The sequence below is a fragment of the Podarcis cretensis genome (assembly GCF_951804945.1).
Source record: "Podarcis cretensis genome assembly, chromosome: 12".
NCBI lineage: Eukaryota > Metazoa > Chordata > Lepidosauria > Squamata > Lacertidae > Podarcis > Podarcis cretensis.
The window spans coordinates 11,445,274-11,465,819 of NC_137181.1; the positions used below are offsets into that span (position 1 = coordinate 11,445,274).

Consider the following 20,546-nt stretch of genomic DNA (forward strand, 5'->3'; position numbering starts at 1 on the left):
GAAAGCCGTTTCTCACCTCAGGGCGGGAGGCATAAAGGTACAAACAGCCAAAAAGACGATATCTAAAACAGCATTATAAACTATTAGTAGAGCACTTGACCTCTTTAAAATGTAGGAAAATAAACAAGAGTGGATATTTCTTTCTTTCTCTCTTTCCAATTCATGCAAGACCTCTGGGAGAGTTTCTTTTGCGTTATTACTTCAAGTGCTGTGCACCAGCCGCATTTTCAAAGGCACCCTTGGATTGAAACCAAAGCCGTGGGCTGGGCCGGATCTCCCGCCTGCCTGCCTTAAAACTTGCCTGTCCCCCCGCCCGAGAGAGAGCGCGGCGGGGGAGGGGAGGAAGGCAGCAAACAGCCCTGCCTCTCGTGTCATGGCGACGCGCACCACACGCACGCACGCACGCTCGCGCCTGCGAACAAGCGAGCGGGACGTCACGTGGCCGACCGTGCCCACTAAGCGGCCGCGGCGGGGCGGCTCGCGGAGGAGCGGTTTGTTCCTCCCCCCTCCCCCGGCTCCCTCCCACCTTCCCGCTGACGGTTGGTGCCTCGCGCCGCTGCCCACCCCCCTCGCGCGCTCCCCTCAGAGAGCCGTTGCCGCCAGCGCCTCTCTCTCTCTCTCTCCCTCAGGTGAAGAGGATGGTGGCGGTTCCGCCGAGTCGCGCTCCTGAGCCCCGCCGCCCTCCAGCAGCCGCGTCGCACGGTGGCCACAACGCGGGTGAGTCTGAGGTACCGGCAGCGGCAGCAGGGACCTCCTCCTCCCCGCCTCAGGAAAGCGCCCTGAGGCGCCCGGCTGCGCTTTTGGTGCGGACGCCAGGCCTGCTCCCGGGGCGCCGATTGAATGGGGGAGCCTCTCGCCTTTCTCCTACCCCCGCCAGCAGCATTCCTCCTCGTCCGGAGTCTCCTCTTCCGTGCCACGCTCGCTGCAAAGTCAGTCAGCCCGTGAATTAACGTCCTGCTTCTCCCCGTCCCGTCCCCCCCCCCCGGCGTTGTCAGTGTTTAAATGTTAACGGCATCCTCCAACGTTCTTTTACGGAACATACCTAACTTAGCAAACGAAGGACGGTTTGGGGTGCGCGCGCGCGCGCTCTTGTGTTTTGTGTCCGGCTAACCCGGGACGCAGGTGGCGCTGTGGGTTAAAGCCTCAGCGCCTAGGGCTTGCCGATCGAAAGGTCGGCGGTTCGAATCCCTGCGGCGGGGTGCGCTCCCGCTGCTCGGTCCCAGCGCCTGCCAACCTAGCAGTTTGAAAGCACCTCCGGGTGCAAGTAGATAAATAGGGACCGCTTACCAGCGGGAAGGTAAACGGCGTTTCCGTGTGCGGCTCTGGCTCTGGCTCTGGCCAGAGCAGCAATGTCACGCTGGCCACGTGACCCGGAAGTGTCTCCGGACAGCGCTGGCCCCTGGCCTCTTAAGTGAGATGGGCGCACAACCCCAGAGTCTGTCAAGACTGGCCCGTACGGGCAGGGGTACCTTTACCTTTTAACCCGGGACGCAGGTGGCGCTGTGGGTTAAAGCCTCAGCGCCTAGGACTTGCCGATCGAAAGGTCGGCGGTTCGAATCCCTGCGGCGGGGTGCGCTCCCGCTGCTCGGTCCCAGCGCCTGCCAACCTAGCAGTTCGAAAGCACCTCCGGGTGCAAGTAGATAAATAGGGACCGCTTACTAGCGGGAAGGTAAACGGCGTTTTCGTGTGCGGCTCTGGCTCTGGCCAGAGCAGCGATGTCACGCTGGCCACGTGACCCGGAAGTGTCTCCGGACAGCGCTGGCCCCGGCCTCTTAAGTGAGATGGACGCACAACCCCAGAGTCTGTCAAGACTGGCCCGTACGGGCAGGGGTATTAAAAAAAAAAAAGAAAAACCCGGGAGGGGAGTCAGCGCCTGTGGGACCTAGGCGTGTGTAAGACGTGCAAGGAATTGCGCTGAATCTCGGTGAGCAAGGAGAAACTTGGCAGGGAGGGGCCGGGGAGAGACAGACGCTGCCTCGGGAGCCTGGTAATCTAAATTCCGAAAGTGGGAATAGACGAAGGAAGGAGGGAATCGGTTCTTTCCTCCAGTTTTGGAGAGGGCAAATCAACCAGTCAATCAATCAATCAATCAATTAGTCAGGGGGACGTGCACCTGAGGCAACAGTGCATCAGGTGAGTGAAAATATGAGCAGTTTTCGCAGGCCAGTTGTTGCCTTCCTTTTCCTCTCCTGCTTGCCGCAGTGCCAGGAGGTACCTTTTCGAGATCTCCACATGCAGGTTACGTAGGTCCCTCTTTTGTACTCACTGTGCGATCGGGGAGGTGGAAGATCAGTATGTACAGTATGCAGAAGTGTGAGGTTGTTGTGTTGTTGTTGTTGTTGTTGTGTTCCTTTCCCTCCCACCTTTGTAAGATATTGGACGTTGGGAAACTGGAGTTGAAAGATTTGTGGGTGATATATAAACCAGCTGCTTACAAGTTCTTGCAACTAATGAGCAAGATGGTTTTGCTCCTTTGAGATGCTCTTTTGTGCTACCTAATGAATGCTTTCAGCCCGGGTCAGAATGTGGCAGTCTATAAATCGGCAGCTGAGAGAAAGCCTCAGTCCAAAACACACTTTTTCCGGGAGTAAGACCCAATTAATTCAGTCAGACTTGCCACTGAGCAACCGTTAGAATTTTATTTGTTTGCTGATCATAATGTAGTGAAGAAAGTGGAACAGGCATTTCTAACATGAGTTGCAGAAAAGGAGAAACAGCTGTGAACCAGAATTTTCTGTATACTGAAATGTATAGCATTCTACTATGATGACCACATCATAGATTCCCTACCATTGTAAGGGAGAAGCGAATGTCATGGTGGAAGCTCTCTTCATATTTGTACAGATTTTGATGTTTAGAATTTCATCCCTGCTTCTATAGGAATGATATGTGGTAGTAATTTTTAAGTATAAGCAGGGCTTTTTTTCAGCCAGAACTCACCGGAATTCAGTTCCAGCACCTGTGAGGTGGCAGGGCACCATCAGTGGCATAGCGTGGGGGGTGCAGGGGGGGCCGGCCGCACCGGGCGCAACATCTGGGGGTTATGGTCAGGGATAGGGTTAGGGGGCGCAAATCCAGGGTTAGGGGGCGCAAATTACTTGCCTTGCCCCGGGTGCTGACAACCCACGCTACGCCACTGGGCACCATTGCTATTATAAGAGAACAAGGGAGGCATTTATGGTGAGTTCTGGCATCTCTTTTTCTAGAAAAATAGCACGGAGTAGAAGTATCTGAAGTAAGTTTTCACACTTTTTTTATTGGTAAGAGTTTCTTTAAGATAGATAAGATAGATAGATAGATAGATAAATTTATTGTCATTGTCCGTATATACACAGTATACACAACAACGAAAATCAAACACCCAAGACCGGATTCACATACACATTTGCACGTATCTCCAACACTCTCATCCTATTCAGACATAATCTATTAAAACATACATAATCCAGAATATAACACAACCTATTAGAAGCATAGCATAACCTAAAACCTATCTCATTCCTTACTACTCACTGCTTGCTATTTCTTACAACTGGCCCTGAGATCATTGTTTAGTGCAATCAGAGCTCTTGGATAGAAACTATTCAGAAGGCGTGTGGTTCGTGTTTTCATTGTCCTATATCTTCTGCCCGAAGGCAACAGTTCAAAGAGGTTGTGAGCAGGATGGGTGGGATCTCTCAGGATATTGTGTGCCTTCTTCAAGCTGCGAGACGTGAAGATCTCATCCAGGGTTGGTAGTTGGAGCCCAATAACATTCTGGGCAATTTTAATTATTCTCTGTAAGGCTTTTTTATCCATTCCAGAGCTGCTCCCATACCACGATAATATACTATAGGTTAAGACACTCTCAATGGTACTATGATAATAGGACAGAAGTAGGTGCTGAGATAGATTCAATCCTCTGAGCATTCTCAGGAAATACAACCTCCCCTGTACCTTCCTCACAACCATATTAATATTTGCAGTCCATGAGAGGTCCTCAGAGATGTAAGTGCCCAGGTATTTAAAACTACCAACCCTCTCCACCTCCTCGCCATTTATGTGCAATGGTAAAAATACACTTTTCTTTCGCCTAAAATCAATTATGAGTTCTTTGGTTTTTTTGGTGTTAAGCATAAGATTATTTTCTTTACACCATTGAATTAACCCCTGTACTTCTTTCCTATAAGCAGCCTCATCATTCTCACTAATGAGCCCCACCACTGTTGTATCATCCGCAAATTTGATGATTTTGTTAGACTTATACAGTGGGGTGCAGTCAAATGTGTACAGGGAATAGAGGAAGGGGCTTAACACACAGGGCTTAAGCCCTGGTTAGAAGTTTTGTATAGCCATGGGTTATTGCATGCTTTTAGTAGCCACAGAAAAATATTCAGTTTAAAAATATTCATGTTATACTGTATCTGCTATGGAATGCCCTAACTCCTGAACCTTGTTGGCTGGAAAATAGCAACAGTGTGAGGTAGGAGACAGAATAGCTCCATTCTTAACATATCACATGACCTGGATTTCTGTGCTTCAATAATCCTTGCGTTTTCCTTGGCACAAGTTAGTGCGGGACAGGGAGTTGCTTTACTTTGCTCAGGAATTTAATTACTACTATGTTGACTAGGTTAAGCAACAACAATCCTTACTATTATTTATCACAGTTACAGTGTTGAGAATTGGCAGATGATTAGGATATCAACAGTGAATCAGAAAAAAACTTTCATTTGTTTCCTTAGTTTGTTGCAATTGCATCCTGTTATTGTATTGCAGACATTTGTAAAATGTGGATTTTACAGCCCCAGCGTGCATGTAGGTGAGAACAATGTATTATTATTTTTATCTTCACTGTCACTACTAGTGATGTGTTGCATAGGTAGTGCCCTTTTATTATTTTTGGGTGGTATTCTCATAACTGAAGTATTGTTCGTGACTGAACAATTGTTGTGGAGAGTGTATAGAAGGATAAAGTAGGATATGGAAAGGAGAACCATTCTTCAGCCTCTGATTGCTGCAGTAATCCAGCTAAACCCTACAAAGTCTAATCTTCTGGCAGAGATGGGTTTAGTACCATGTTGATTAAGTACTAGTTATTGAAGCAGGGGAAAATATAGGGAAAATTACAGAACTGACGTAGGAAAACTTATGTGGGGGCTACGTTCTAGAGATTGTGCCTAAAGCCAAAATTGTGTATAGTCAAAACATATTGGGTTTAGCGGTAGATGTGGTTGCCAGTCTTTTTTTAATGTGTGTGCATGTGTATAGTTACAGTAGATGCACAAATAAATAACTGAATAAACAAAGAGTGGTTTACAGCTGCTTTGTTAAATGTTTAGGCTTCTGCCTTCCTCAATAACCCATTTGTTATTTCAATTGGTGTTGGAAACCAATAGTACAGTTTTAAAGTGGCATAAGATGAAACAATTTTAGCAAGACAAAAGTGGTATGCAACCATTTCTTTTTAAAAAAAGGAGAATTAAAAAAAGTGAAGGAAGCGATAGTATTGCCTCTACAGTTTCTTCATTTCCATCAGCTTACCAAAGTTATAGAATTGGGAAGTGCATTCTCTCCAAAGGTGCTGTTGCTGAAACAATTCCGACCTGAGAGGGGTAAAAAAAGAGTGCAGTTCTTAAGTTATTTAAAGGCTGGTATATGCATAGATTTAAGCTAAGATTGATAGTTCACCTTAGGTAACAATCTTAGAACTTTATTTATTGATTGCATTTTTAATGACCGTTCCAGTTTTTCAGCTTTTAGAATGCGGAAGAAGCAGAAAGCCTTTGTTTTCCTGTCTTTCACTCAGTGAGGGTGATGCCACAGTAAGCTAGTCTATATTTCACAACTCTATTGATGCGTTTCAGCTAGATTGGAGTATTGCTCAGATTCCTCTTCTATGGTGCTAGATGGAAAATGAACATGACCTGCCTTTCTCAGTAGTAGTATCATGCCTAGTCAGTTCCTTTGTTTAGTTCAAAACCTGTAAATCAGGGGCACCAACTTGAATAAAATATTGAGGGCTGGATTAAGCTCGCACACACTCCCTCCACTTTGTGGAGGAAAACCTATTTTGTTTAACATTGTTTTTGTGTTTTGTTTTCTAACTTTCTTTTGATATATCTGATTGACTGCTGCCCACTTTTTTTTTTTAATACAAAGAAAGCTAAAATTGTATGACCTCTGTTGGTATGGGGCCCAGTGCACCTGTACCCCTCTGTATCTCCCAGTTGGTGACTCTGCTTGGAAGGGTTTAGAAGCTTTCACTTCAGCTTTTGGTTCTGGCTAGGCGTTTCTTCTGCTGTGAATGGTTTTAGTGGTGTTTTAAGAGACAAACCTGTCTTGATGCACCTCTTGGAAGTGGTTCCACTTTCCCTCACCTTGATCAGTTCATGGTCCTCTAGGCCTGGTCTATCAACCGTGAAATCTTTTATGTATGCCAAGAAAAAGGTCTATCTGCCTCACATTGAGACATGTGATCCTGTTAGGTGACATTTAACCAATCTATTATATTTCAATCCAGCAGCTTGGTCATAAAACTTTTAGTAGCTTATTCAGTCTGATCTGTGATGGTAGCCAAGTATTCTTAGCTATTGTTATGGAAAAAATACTATAGATACTTAGAAAATTTTAGCAGTAGCTATAGTAGGTTATCTTAATATATTATAAGGTTGCCTGAATATCTGTTTCACATGACTATAGACAGCTTTAATTTTCTGATTCTTCCTAACTCTCTTGAGAATGTTACATTTCCTCAAAGCATGCATGGGTTGCATAAAAGTGATTAGATTTAAGTTTTATATTTTGGGTAGGATAACAGACATCCTTGTTATCACCATTTAAGCCTTGAGCACCTTTGTTTTCTACAAACCTTAAGCTGTTATTCTTTTAAGGCTAATCAAAGTGCTTATGTAAACCGAGACTATTTGCCCCAATCTAGGCACCTACAGCTTTCAACTACAGTGGTGCCTCGCAAGACGAATGCCTCGCAAGACGAAAAACCCACTAGACGAAAGGGTTTTCCGTTTTTCGAGGCGCTTCGCAAGACAAATTTCCCTATGGGCTTGCTTTGCAAGACGAAAACGTCTTGCGAGTCTTGCGATTTTTTTCACTCCCCCCCCTTTTTCTAAGCTGCTAATAGCCGCTTAGCCGCTTTGCTGCTAATAGCCGCTAAGCCGCTAATAGCGCTAATCCGCTAAGCCGCTAATAGGGTTGCTTCGCAAGACGAAAAAACCGCAAGACGAAGAGACTCGCGGAACGGATTCTTTTCGTCTTGCAAGGCACCACTGTATTTGGGAGCTTGCAATTACTTTGTAACCAGACTATAGCATATTATGGCTCTTTGGAATATAGAACTGTTCTGATTTTTATTAGTCAGGTTTAATAATGAACCGCCTTTCCGTTTGTCTCATGTTTGGGGGGAAATGTTGACAGAATCCTCATGTCTGCAAAATCAGTGAAAGTTTTAGAAAAGCTAGAAGTAGTTAAAACTCTGTGGAAGCAATGATGTTTAGAATGGAATATAGTCATTTCACCATAGTCAGAATTGGCAGTATCTTTCAGCTAAAAAAGAAAGAAAACATGGCAACATTCTGATGCCAGACTCAATTTTTGCACTCAGGGAATTAATTATGGGTTGTGAAATTTGTATTTCACATTGGTAATATTTTTTACTTGAGTTGTATAAGGCAAATAAAGCATGGCTTGTGGCATGGAGCAAAGACTATATGCAACATGGTATAAATCTATTTGTACCATACAAGTGTGGAAGTCAGTGCTGGACATGGGACTTGGATTCCTAAGCATCTCAGTCTTCACTTGGTAGTGGTGCCTGCCCTGTGGAACGCCCTTCCATCAGATGTCAAGGAAATAAGCAACTATCCTACTTTTAAAAGACATCTGAAGACAGCCCTGCTTAGGGAAACTTTTAATGTTTAATGCGGTATTGTGTTTTTAATATTCGATTGGGAGCCGCCAAGAGTGGCTGGGGAAACTCAGCCAGATGGACGGGGTATAAATAAATAAATAAATAAATAAATAAATAAATAAATTATTATTATTATTATTATTATTATTATTATTATTATTATTATTATTATTATTCCCCTTTAAGAATGTGATGGTAGACTTGCTTGATCTTCATAAGAACAGAAGAAGAGCATGCTGGATCAGACAAAAGGTTCATCTAGTCCAGCATCCTGTTCTGTCAGTGGCTAACCAGATGCCTGTTGGAAACTTGCAAGCAGGATATTAGCATAAGAGCACTCCTCTGTTCCGCAGTTTCCAGCATCTGGTAATCAGAAGCATACCACCATGATGGCAGAACACAGCCATGATGGCAGAGCACTGATAGGCTTATCCTCCATGAATTTTTCTAATCCTTTTTAGGACCATCCAGGCTGGGGACCATCACTACTTCCTGTGGGAATGACTACAATTGGAGTATAGTTCTGATCTTCTCACTTTAAAAAGGGTATTGAAGAGAACAGGTTTGGAAAAGGGCAGCCACAATGATGGGGCAGCAAGTCCTGTATGAGGAAAGGCTACAGCATTTGGGACTTTTTAGTTTAGAGACTGTTGTATAAGAGGTGTCTTCTGTTATTGTGTCTTCTGCCATACAAGTGGTATCTTGTGTAGAGATGCCTGATGTTATTTTGTTCTTTAAATAGTACTGTTTAACTGAGCAATTTGGTTTGGATGCTGCAAACACTATTTTCTTGAATCTGTTTTTCTTGAGCAACATAAAGGAGGAAAGGGATATTTCGGACCTCTGCGTCTCCCAGGAGAAAGAGCATCAAGTAGAATTAGAGTAATATGGCAAACAAGAAGGATACTACCTTTGGAAAGGGAACATTGAAGCTGAAATAAAATAGGCAGGTTGAAAGAAATGCATCTGTTTTGAAGATATTAGCATTACTTCTTGGACTTCATGTTTTGACTAGCTTGCTTATAACTGTCTCCTGTGTCGATTGTGATATGTCATTGTGAATGTCATCGCTGTATCATGATCACACCAGAGAAATCTGTAGAATTATATATACAATCAAATTTTAAGAGTAGCTGTATTTTTCCAAAACAAAATAAAAAAATTCCTTCCAGTAGCACCTTAAAGACCAACTAAGTTAGTTCTTGGTATGAGCTTTCGTGTGCATGCACACTTCTTTCATGTGCATGCACACGAAAGCTCATACCAAGAACTAACTTAGTTGGTCTTTAAGGTGCTACTGGAAGGAATTTTTTTATTTTGTTTTGACTATGGCAGACCAACACGGCTACCTATCTGTATTTTTCCAGAGTGGCACACAAATTGCCCCCCCCTTTAAACCATTTTTATTATATTTATATTTCACCATTACTCCAAGGAACTCAATGTGGTTTACATGCTTCTTTCTCTCTCCATTTTATCCTTGCCAACACCCTTGTCAGGTAGGTCAATCCTAAGATAGTCTGTCCCAAGGTCACCCAGTGGATTGAGTGGGGATTTGAATCCTTTTGGGAATTGACTGGTTTTAATTAAAGGGCTGCTGTGCTTTTTATTATGATTATTGGTATGAAAACACCAACTAGATTATGCTGTAACTACAGGGCACATGCTTTTACTACATAACATTGTCCTCTGCTAGCGTGCACTTTAATAGAGAAAGGTCAGTACTTGTTTTTTTCACTTTATTATTCAGAAAGCGAATCTTAAAACTGTCCAGCTGAGATGTGTGTATCTGCAGCATTCCTTTACAGCTCATTTAACCAAGTGCTATGGATACAGTTTGAAGAAACTCTGTGAAGACGACTTAATTTTTATAGGTACACTGAATCATAGAATCATAGAATCATAGAGTTGGAAGAGACGACAAGGGCCATCGAGTCCAACCCCCTGCCAAGCAGGAAACACCATCAGAGCACTCCTGACATATGGTTGTCAAGCCTCTGCTTAAAGACCTCCAAAGTAGGAGACTCCACCACACTCCTTGGCAGCAAATTCCACTGTCGAACAGCTCTTACTGTCAGGAAGTTCTTCCTAATGTTTAGGTGGAATCTTTTTCTTGTAGTTTGGAACCATTGCTCCGTGTCCGCTTCTCTGGAGCAGCAGAAAACAACCTTTCTCCCTCCTCTATGTGACATCCTTTTATATATTTGAACATGGCTATCATATCACCCCTTAACCTCCTCTTCTCCAGGCTAAACATGTCCAGCTCCCTTAGCCTAATTACTTGTATCTAGGAAATTGACCTTGCAGTCCCTTCTTGTACTACAGTACTGGTGAAGACAAAGTGTCTCACTGTTAGTGACCAGCAGCTAATACTGGAAACTTAGTGTGTACTCCTGTGCATGTCTGTTCATTGAATTTAGTTTAAAGGGGCTGAGTCCTAAGTTGATGGGTATAGGATTGCAGCCTTAGCTCTCTTCTGTTCAGAGGACCTAAATTCAGAGGTCATAGCATATATTATTTGCAATATTGCAGCATGTATATGTATATATGCCAGTGCAGGTTTGTGGGCAAATTAAAATTCGTGGGAGGCTGACGCATCATTGCCACTGCTTTTTGCAGCATGGCCTATAAGCAAAATTAAGAATAAATTTCAAAATTAAGTAGGAAGGGGCAGGAACTGAACATATTTCTGAACTGGTTATGACATTCTCATAGGAAATATACTGTTCCTTGTTTGAGAATTCTACTGAGTGGCCAACATAGAGAGGCCATCATGTTTGTGCTTAATTACAATACACAATTAAGTAATGTAATTACTTTCCCCTCCCCTTCAGTTACACAAGTAATTACTTACACCTGGCTCTGTTTTTCTCCCTCTGCAGTCCACAACACTTGCACCTCAAACTCAGGAATATTTTCTGTAGTTGCAACTACACAATAAGTTAGTAACAGAGACTGGTGACCCGGAGCTTGGTATGATCCAGGGTCTTCCCACCTCACCTGCAGCAATCCCTTGTTGCATTGACATGGTGTTGCAGTAGTTCTTTCTGACATGGGTAAACAAGAGTGAAGTGGTACAGCACTCAAGTGAAGAACCAGACTTTCTGTGTGTTTAAGAGAACAAAGCTTGAGAACCCATATCTTTTCTCCTGTAGGATGAGTTGAAATAGAGCTAAAGTTGCTGACTTTTCAGCCTTTGCTCAGTTCAAAACATGGTCCCTGTTAAAAATTAGTGGTTGTGCTGCAAATATTTTAAGCAGTTAGGCTGTAAATGTTTAAAGTTCAGATTACATTTGCTGTTAATGTGTCTCAACCTGACATTTCTAGTGTAACTTTACTTGCTTAACATGGTATTTGTGCCATTCTTTCTTTGCGTCTCACACTCTTTGCTCCAAATGCTGAGGGCCAAGATTGGAGGTGAAGATCAGTCTGTTTCTAACAGTTGAATTTGCAAGTAGCTTGTTAGTTTTAAAAAAGGAAGGACTCGCTGACTGAATACCTATTTTAATCAGGTTCTGAAGCAGATTTTGCAAGTCCTGAGAAGGAATTTAGTTATCATTAACCACTGTTAGTGCCGAAGCAGATACAACACAAAATGTTTGTTAAGTCAAGGGCAGTAGGATTTTTAAAGGAGACGGGAGGGAGTATTAGTTTTTGAGAGTGATGCTTGATTTACAAAAAGGAAGCCAGATGTTTATCCAAGATAGAGACATTTTATTGAGATGCCCACAAGGCATTTGAGAATGTAACCTTATTATGTGGTGCTTTCTTTGTAGAATATTTGCAATGATCATTTATGTAAAAATACTGTTAATGCTTCACTTAAAATTTCTGTATCCATTGCTGTTCCTTAATTTTATGGTAACTTGGCATACTGATAAGTTGATGTATGATTTGATGCTTTTGTATAGAATGAAAAATTGTCATTCTCAAGACATTATTACATTATATGGTTAATTTAAAATAGATCATTTTCTGAAAGGCCAGCTTTCAGGAAGAGTCTTGTAATTGGAAATCTTACCCTTTTCTCTTTTATATTTTTTTAGGGGATTGAGAATGTGCTAACAACAATGCTAGGATTACAATGGGAAGTGTCACACTTCGCTATTTCTGCTATGGCTGCCTCTTCACATCTGTGACCTGGACACTTCTACTCTTTATTTATTTCAACTTCAGCGAAGAGACCCAGTCTTTCAAGAATGTGCCCATCAAGGGGCTTGAACCTCAGAAGCCATTTCCTAAAAAGATCTATCCCCGTTTTGTCCATGGGCCAGTACACATACCTGAAGCTCACCACAGATACAGTAAGAACAGGAATCCATTGGGAAATGCTGCACAGGATCCCATCAAGGCAGATACTGAGATGTCTCCTGAAATGGGTAAGTGAATAGTAATTGACTGCATTGAAACTCATATTGGGAAAAACAGATGTGAAGTGCTTCTGTCTTCCTATGTAGTTTCAGACAGGAAACGAATGGGAGCCCTAAATTAGAAAAGTGCTTGCTCTTGAAGCACAGTGGTTTACCCAGATTAGTAATTGTCAGACATATATATTACTAATGAAAAATGCAGAGGCAATTCAATTAAATCTGCTATTTTAATAAACCATTAAAATACAAATAGATCTTTGTCTAGTTTAGTGCCAAAATATGCTAGGGATATTTTGCCATCTGCAAAGAAATTATCATCTGATAATGTAATCAGACTTGCTTTATTTATTATATGAAAGCCAGACATTCAGGATAGTGTTCATTATGAATCACATTCTACAGTATTAGGGGTACAGCTTGGTCTGAAATGTATTTGTTAGAATCCACCTGGGTCTGGATTCTGAGGAGGCCTTTGGAAGAGCAAGATTCTGTAGGAGTCTTGGTATTATAGGGGAACAGGAACCTTGAGGAACCCACAATCTTTGAGGGCTTGCAGAATCTGCCAGCCTCAAAAAAAAAAAAAAACATCCCAGCCAAGGAACTAAGTGTCCCCACATTCTCTGCCCCCCTCTTTCTCTCATAATTGAAGGTGGTGGTGGGCCAGTGTGGAAGCCCAGAACTGGCAACAGTGAACCCCTACAGCGGCTCATGTAGCCGCTTATGGTCTCTTTACTGTAGTTCCACCTACGATAAGGGGAAATGAGTGTAATCCCTGGAATAAGACCCAACTGAGAATGAGGAAGGGGCTTAGCAGTCACTACTACAGAATTGTGTAGCCTCTGTCTGGTGTCTTGTACTATAGCACCTTTTCTTCACGGAGCCAGTTGTACTCTGCACCCGGGTCCCAACCTCAATTTCCTTCTTACTTCCTCAGGGGGAGGAACCTATTCAGCATTAACTAATGCATGTAGAATGCTATTACTGCATGTAGCTCTCAGAAACATATTTTTGTCCAGTAGGTTTTTCTTCATGAAATTGGAGAAGCTAAAAATTCTTATTTACTTTTTTGATCACGCTTTCCCTGAAAGCTTGCTTCATAGTGAATGAACTGAAGATGCCTATTGGCTTTGACTGTTAAGAAGATTAGGTTACATGACCCATAAGCTGTATGCAATTTTAGTTGCAGCAAGGAGAGAATATGCTTTGTAAAATAGGGAGGAAAGCTTAGAATCATTTCCAAGATGCATTCCCTCCTTTAAAAAGAGTCTTTTTCTAGAATAGGCAGGGCCCAGGTTCATTCTCCAGAGTTTTCAAACTAAAGGTGCTTGTTTCTAGTCCTCAGGTGTGCAAGAATAGGTAAGAGGTCACAAAAATAATAAAGAATTTGAACTCATTGCATGCTGCTTTCTAAACCTTTGTACTATACCCCCCATCGGTTTGATTTGATTTTTCTTTTTTGTGCTGCATCATCCACCGGTTTCAATATGTTTAGTGAAAAATAAAACAAACTAGCTGTAGTCTTCTGGCCTGAAAATTTTAACCACAGTATGGCTGTATATTATAGACAAGTGTTGTTAAGGATGTACACATAGATGTGTTTTCTGCACAACTGGAAGATCTAGAAGGAGCAAGTTTAGAAAAGAAAAGGGAAGAGAAGAGAAGAGAAAAGAAAAGTGGTGTGGAGTATGCCATTTTGATGCCATTTTGTCCTCTTTGCACTGTGCAATCTGTTCTTTGCCTACTATGTTCCTGCCTGTCATATGGGCAAGTGAGGTTAACGAGTGGTTAGCGTGGACTAGGTGTATTGAATCAACATGCAAACACAGCCATGTCTCCTCCTCTGAAATCCCATGCATCTATATCACTGGGGACTACTTAAAATTATTGAGACCAGCTTTGCAAATTGTGTGTGTGTTTTAGCCTTGTGCCTCCTACATTCTTGCTGTCCTTCTCCCCCACTCCCTCCTCCCCAAACAGCAATACAGTGGTACCTTGAGTTAAGTACTTAATTCGTTCCAGAGGTCCGTTCTTAACCTGAAACTGTTCTTAACCTGAAGCACCACTTTAGCTAATGGGGCCTCCAGCTGCTGCCGCGCCGCCGGAGCACGATTTCTGTTCTCATCCTGAAGCAAAGTTCTTAACCTGAGGTACTATTTCTGGGTTAGCGGAATCTGTAACCTGAAGCATATGTAACCTGAAGCGTATGTAACCCAAGGTACCACTGTATTCCAGCTACCTCTTCTGGCTCTCTTAAGACTTGAAAAAAGCTTCATTAGTACCATAGTCGTATGGTAAATACTGCACAAATATTGCTATAAATGCCTTGAGCTTATAAAGGCCATCCTGTTTAGCAGTGAGACCTCCTCATTTGTCTTTCCCTGGGCCAGGAAATGAGTATGGGGCAGTAATTTGAATTGGAATATATCATTAGCTGAACACGTAAGTTTAAGAAGTTGATCATTGGCAATACATGAATTAGACAGTGAATTGATTTTGGCACATTCTCCATTGCAGGTATGATTTTTAATGAGCAAGACCAGGAAGTGAGAGACTTGGGCTATCAAAAGCATGCTTTCAATATGCTCATCAGTAACCGGTTGGGATATCACAGAGATGTGCCAGACACAAGAGATGCAAAGTATGTTTCTGCATGTTCTCGATAAAGTGAATGCTTTCAAGAGCCCAATGGTGAAGATCTAGCAAAAATGCCAACAGAATGATGGGCAGTGGGAAGGATGGGGCTTGTATATTGCAGCGATGCCTTTGGCAGTGTGCCTGTATATATTCCTACATATACTGGGGGGGGGGGGGAGAGATTCCATTAGGGAGCTGTCTAGCTGCTTTGAGAAGGTGAACATGGAAGGAAATAGCACCTAAAGAAAGGGCTCAGTGCTTTGCAAAAATGGCTTAGTCCTGCAGAAGGGGAAAGTCAGAAGGTCAAGCATGGGAGCATCAAGCATTTTACGGTGTTTGTAGGCATGCATATGGTTGGTTTAAATTTTAATCAGAACTACCACGGGGGATGCACTTTTTGCATTCCTGTATGGCTCCTCTGAGATGGAGTCCAGGGCACTTCATATTGTGAGTGGAGTGCATGCTATACATCTGGAACAGCAACAGTCTTAAGTGTATTACTTTACTTTCTCTCATAGGATTCCCCCCCCCCCATATTTTCTTCATGGGAGGAGAGCAGCTTTGGCCCTTCCCCCAAAATCTGGCAGCTGATTTATTCCCTCCACCCAATAGAACTTGACTCTTTGAAAAATGTCTATTTCATAGCCCTGTCCTGGGTTCTATTTCTTAGCCATGCTAAAGAAAGAAAAAGGATATCACATGTGACATTGTAGTTTTTTCATAAAGTAAACATTTTTCTTCCAGTCCTCTACAGATTTAAGGTCTCCTCAGAGTTGTCGAATGAGCATATTTCCCCCCAAATAGAGAGCTGATGGAAATGAGAGAGGATGAGAAGTAAGAAATTCAGACCATACCAGAAATTATATTAAGAAAGGGAGCGATTCAGAAATAACATGGTTTTGAAAATAAGTTCCTTTTTATATTTACATTGGCAAAATATGCATAACATGTAGAATTGCTTGACGGTTCTTGCTGTGCATTATGCAAGACAAATATGTATTTTTCTGTTGCTTAAAGTGCTTAACTTTGGCTGGATTGTGCCCTTTGTGTGTGAAGTTCTTTGCAATGTAAAATCTGATAATCACTATGGCATTGCTATCCATACAGAATTTAAAAATTCAGAACCAACTTTTAACATATGCATGCACAAAAGGCTGTCTTCCTTTCACTTGTAATGCAGCTATATATTGGGTACCTTGAGAAACCAATCTTTTCATTTCAAATTAAATATCCAGATTTGTGAAACAGCCCTAATAGTTGCAGATCACTGAATATTTTGTTTTTTGAGCTTTGATTTTGGCTTTGTCATGATCCTGTTGTAATGTGTAGGTTCAAAGATCTCACTTAAAAGGCCTTTATCTCCTTATTAGGATAGAGTGAACATTGAGTTCATTCTTGACATCATTCTGTGTTTTAAGTATGGTTATGAACAGGGCTGCAAGATACTTTGCAAAACTTAGTAACCTGTATAATTTTCTAGAAGCAATATTGGAGAGAAGGAAGGAAAAATACAGCTCCCTACCCTGCTTTCCTTTGATTCAGTGTTTAATTGAGAATTCCTAGGACTCAAGCTTAACTGGAAATTAGATATACAATCTCTCTCTCTCTTTTTTTTGCATCATTACTGTTACATATTTTCTCTAAGCTATAGAATTGTAAGAGGTTCTGTAATATAGGAGGCCCTACTTGTACGTAGAGGGGTCAGTAAAAGTAAAAATGAGCCGTGGAAATTGCTGAATATGAGGAATAGCTTGAAGAAGGGGAAAAGAATGGAATAGAAAGGGAAAGATATTTGGGTCTTAGAAAGACATGCAAATGGACAGGAAAAAAAGCTGTGGAGAAATTTAAAGAATAGTGTTTAAAGTTTTATGGAACAGTAAAGTAGGGAAGTAGAAAATTAAAAGGGGAAAGAGCATATATTCTTTGCATGCTGAAAATCTCTGAATCAAGTACTGCCACCTCTAGGTATCACTGGGGAACACCCCTGTCTGAGATGCTGCTGTAGTTGGTGTGGAATATATTGAATGAGATGGATCAGTGGTCTGACTCTGTATAAAGCAGCTTTATGTGTTTGTTAGGAGGATATCAGGATTAGAAAGGTATCGCAGTGCTGAAAGAAAAATTAAATGGGGAAAGGAGGATGTTGAACGAAATGTAAGGTGAAGAAAGGGCTATGAATGGAAGGAGCAGAGGAAGAAAATGAGTGGGGTGAGGTGGGGAAAGGACTGGATTTTGAATATCTTATCTGTGGAGGCATTAGAGATAGGATGACTGTGTTCTCTAAATTCCCTGTTTTCATTATCTTAAAAAAAAGTTAGTGGACAAATGTAATGCAGAGGAAGAAATGTAAAATATGCAGAGTTCAGTTTCTTCAAACAACAAGCACGCACAGTAGAAGGATAAATCTGCATCCTCTACAGAAAACAAAATCCTGTATTCCTCAGCAACTCAATTACCAGACTGATTCTATGATTCCTTTTTTAGGTGCCAATGATTCACAGGGCATATGGTTTCTTAAACTCATGAGTGAAAGAGATTCTGTGGGGGAAACAGCTACACGCATATTGCATGGTTATTATAAAAGGGAGGGTGCAGCTTCTATTTTGGTATTATATGGGGTGTTTGTGAAATATTAGCAACATTCTTTGAAAACCATGTGTTATAATATGTGCTTTTTCTTTCTTGCAGGTGTAAAGAAAAAAGTTATCCTCATGATCTGCCCTATGCTAGCATTATAATTTGTTTCTATAATGAAGCATTCTCTGCCTTGCTTCGGACAGTGCATAGCGTTTTGGACCGTACCCCATCTAATCTTCTCCATGAAATTATCTTGGTGGATGACAGTAGTGAATTAGGTGAAAGACTCTTGCATTATATGCTAATTTTGTGCAGTGTAGTCTAAGGATACTTGGACTACTGACAGATTACTAAATGCCGTCTTACTCCCCTTGCCTTTTCTTGCTCTAGCTGATCTGAAAGAAGAATTGGATGCTTATCTAACAAAAAATCTTCCGAACAATATAAAGCTAGTCAGAAATGAGAAGCGAGAAGGGCTAATTCGTGGGAGAATGATTGGAGCTTCCCATGCTACAGGTAATGTCCTTTATATCTATGAATTCATGCAGTCCCTTTGTTTGTTCAGTACTTCTAAATCATGATGGTTTGTCCAAATTGCTTGTGACTTTAATGCATTTAATGAAGAATAAAGAAAAATATGAAACTTCTCATAGTAACTGCTCCTTGATCAGCTTTCAAGCAAAACAATACTACTACTACTACTGCTACTACTGCTACTACTACTACTTTATAATTTATACCCCGCCCATCTGGCTGGGTTTCCCTAGCCACTCTGGGCAGCTTCCAACTGAATACAGTGGTACCTCGGGTTACAGACGCTTCAGGTTACAGACTCCGCTAACCCATAAATAGTACCTTGGGTTAAGAACTTTGCTTCAGGATGAGAACAGAAATCGTGCTCCGGCGGCGCGGTGGCCCCATTAGCTAAAATGGTGCTTCATGTTAAGAAACAGTTTCAGGTTAAGAACGGACCTCCAGAATGAATTACGTTCTTAACCCTAGGTACCACTGCATTAAAAACACAATGCAGCATTAAACATTAAAAACTTCCCTAAACAGGGCTGCCTTCAGATGTCTTTTAAAAATACATTATTAAAATGAACAAAAAATAAGTCAGCAAAATACATAGAACATCCCTGGATTCAAAAGCTAAAAGTCTGTTGCTGAGAAGACCACTGTTAGTCACAGTTAGCAGATAAGAAATATAATTCTCTCACTGTCTCAAATTTTAATATGTATGCTTCTTCCTGTTATTTCCTGATGGTTAAATATTCTGTAGATAGTTGTCAGCATCAGTATAGAACCTGAATACTTGTGAAGGGGTCAGACTATAGTGAACCACCATTTGGAAAATAGGGTGGACACTCAAGAATAGTGTAGTTGGCTATCTCTTCTCTATTTTAACTTACTTAAATATGGAATCTCTCTTGCTGTCCAGGATCATCCCACTTCTGCTCATGGTGAGGAAAGCAGGGAAGGGGCAAATCTGAGGTTGGCTTCTAATCTTGAGTGTATTAAGCCTGGGAAGTAATGTTATAACAATCCCCTTGTTATAAAAGGTTTTTATTTCACCATAATATGTACCAGTTGTGAAAACCAGGGTTTGTGAAATGCAGTAAAACAACTGTGGCTTGTCTTTCTTTCCCCAAAAGGGACTAACTTATCTGGTCCTAGCTTACTACATGTAGGTTGGCAGTTAAATTGTTTCCATTATGACAAGGCATCTTATTAAAGCTGTTTACAAATACCCCATTCATACTGATTCACAGTCATCTCCCCAGAGAGACTTGTTGTGGCTATAACATTTAATTAGGTTAAAGTATCTTTTTGATAATCTTTATAATCAGCCTGCATTGTGCATGAACAATAATCAGTGTTGAATCAGGAAAGCTTGTGTTATAATTTGTAATGATGATCTAAGCTCCTCCTAATTAATGCGTGTTAATCATCTACATTAATGCAGTATAATTACATTGAAGTTCCGAACATGCAGCAGTACTTGTTCAGCTTTACTATTTGAGCTCAGTGCTGCAGCTTGTGAATAGCTTCCCTAAGCTATACCCAGTGAAGTAGGAAAAATTTATAGCTATAATTGGAACACCTAACTGCCTTTTTAGAATGGAATTTCCTGAGTTTCTGGTTTCCAACCTTGGCTTTCATTTAGGAATAACTTCTAAGTTTTTATTGGGCTCTTTAAAACTCATAATTGCATCTTTTTTACTGGCTACCCCCTTGGCCTTGTTTATGACTCATAATTGTAATGGATGACTCTTATGATCATTAGTATAGTTTTTATCATTTTAGCTTCCTGAGAGCATTCATGATGAAGGCTGTGGGATACAAGTTACATAAATAATACTCTTGGCGATTCAACACCCACCCCGCCCCCAAAATCTGAAGGATGCTGTAACTTAATTTCCCTAGAAAAAGTACTTGATATAAGAAATGAAACTATTAGCCCACTTATTATTACATTATTAGTATCCAGATAATTGCTACAATTTAGGTCACCACCCTCTCACTCCATGTGTTTTCCAACAAGACAAGGTCTGTGGCTATTTGAGTTGTGTGTTTGTAGTTATTCTAAAATTGATTTCTTGAACAGGAAGAAATTCTGTTTGAGGCAAGTTTTGAGTATTATAATGTGTTCTGACATTTGTATTATAATGTGTTTGGGGGTGTCTTCTGTCTGATCAGGTGAAAATTGATTTAAATGTCATTGGGGACCTTAACTGACACCTGAAGAGGGGGTGGAGATAAAACGCTCATTATGCATAGAAGGGTAGAATATATGCATTATCTGACTGCTGGCTGCAGGTGTAGAATTCCTAGTTAGACATGTGATTGGCTAAGGCCAGACCTGGGGGGGAGGGGTGCAGAAGTCAGCCCATGTTGGTTGGCGCTTGGTGTTCATAGGGAACAGCCCATAGAAGAAGACAATAGAGGAGGAGCTGAGAGGAAGGCAGCATAGTTTGGTGGCCAAAGACTTGCTGGGGTAGGTGAGTCACTTGGCTTACTGAATGAATGAGAGGGATCTGTCTACAGCACTGAAGCAGAAG

At 41.5% G+C, this 20,546-nt stretch overlaps 1 protein-coding gene across 5 annotated transcripts in view; it reads left to right on the top strand.

The window, feature by feature from the left end:
* The first annotated feature begins 496 nt into the window (after positions 1–496).
* Positions 497–20,546, top strand: part of GALNT11 (polypeptide N-acetylgalactosaminyltransferase 11) — a 31,028-nt gene continuing 10,978 nt past the window's right edge. Inside the window, exons 1-6 of one of the 5 annotated variants that reach the window (XM_079946812.1) lie at positions 497–717; positions 5,728–5,804; positions 11,953–12,285; positions 14,791–14,914; positions 17,599–17,765; positions 17,878–18,003. In XM_079946812.1, coding sequence (XP_079802938.1) covers positions 11,991–12,285; positions 14,791–14,914; positions 17,599–17,765; positions 17,878–18,003 — 712 coding nt within the window. In that variant the 5' untranslated portion in view covers positions 497–717; positions 5,728–5,804; positions 11,953–11,990. Of the gene's footprint in view, positions 718–1,897; positions 1,925–1,959; positions 2,134–5,727; positions 5,805–8,584; positions 8,853–11,952; positions 12,286–14,790; positions 14,915–17,598; positions 17,766–17,877; positions 18,004–20,546 lie in introns of those variants that run through there. The other 4 variants (XM_079946810.1, XM_079946813.1, XM_079946814.1 and 1 more) reach the window with 4 other exon arrangements.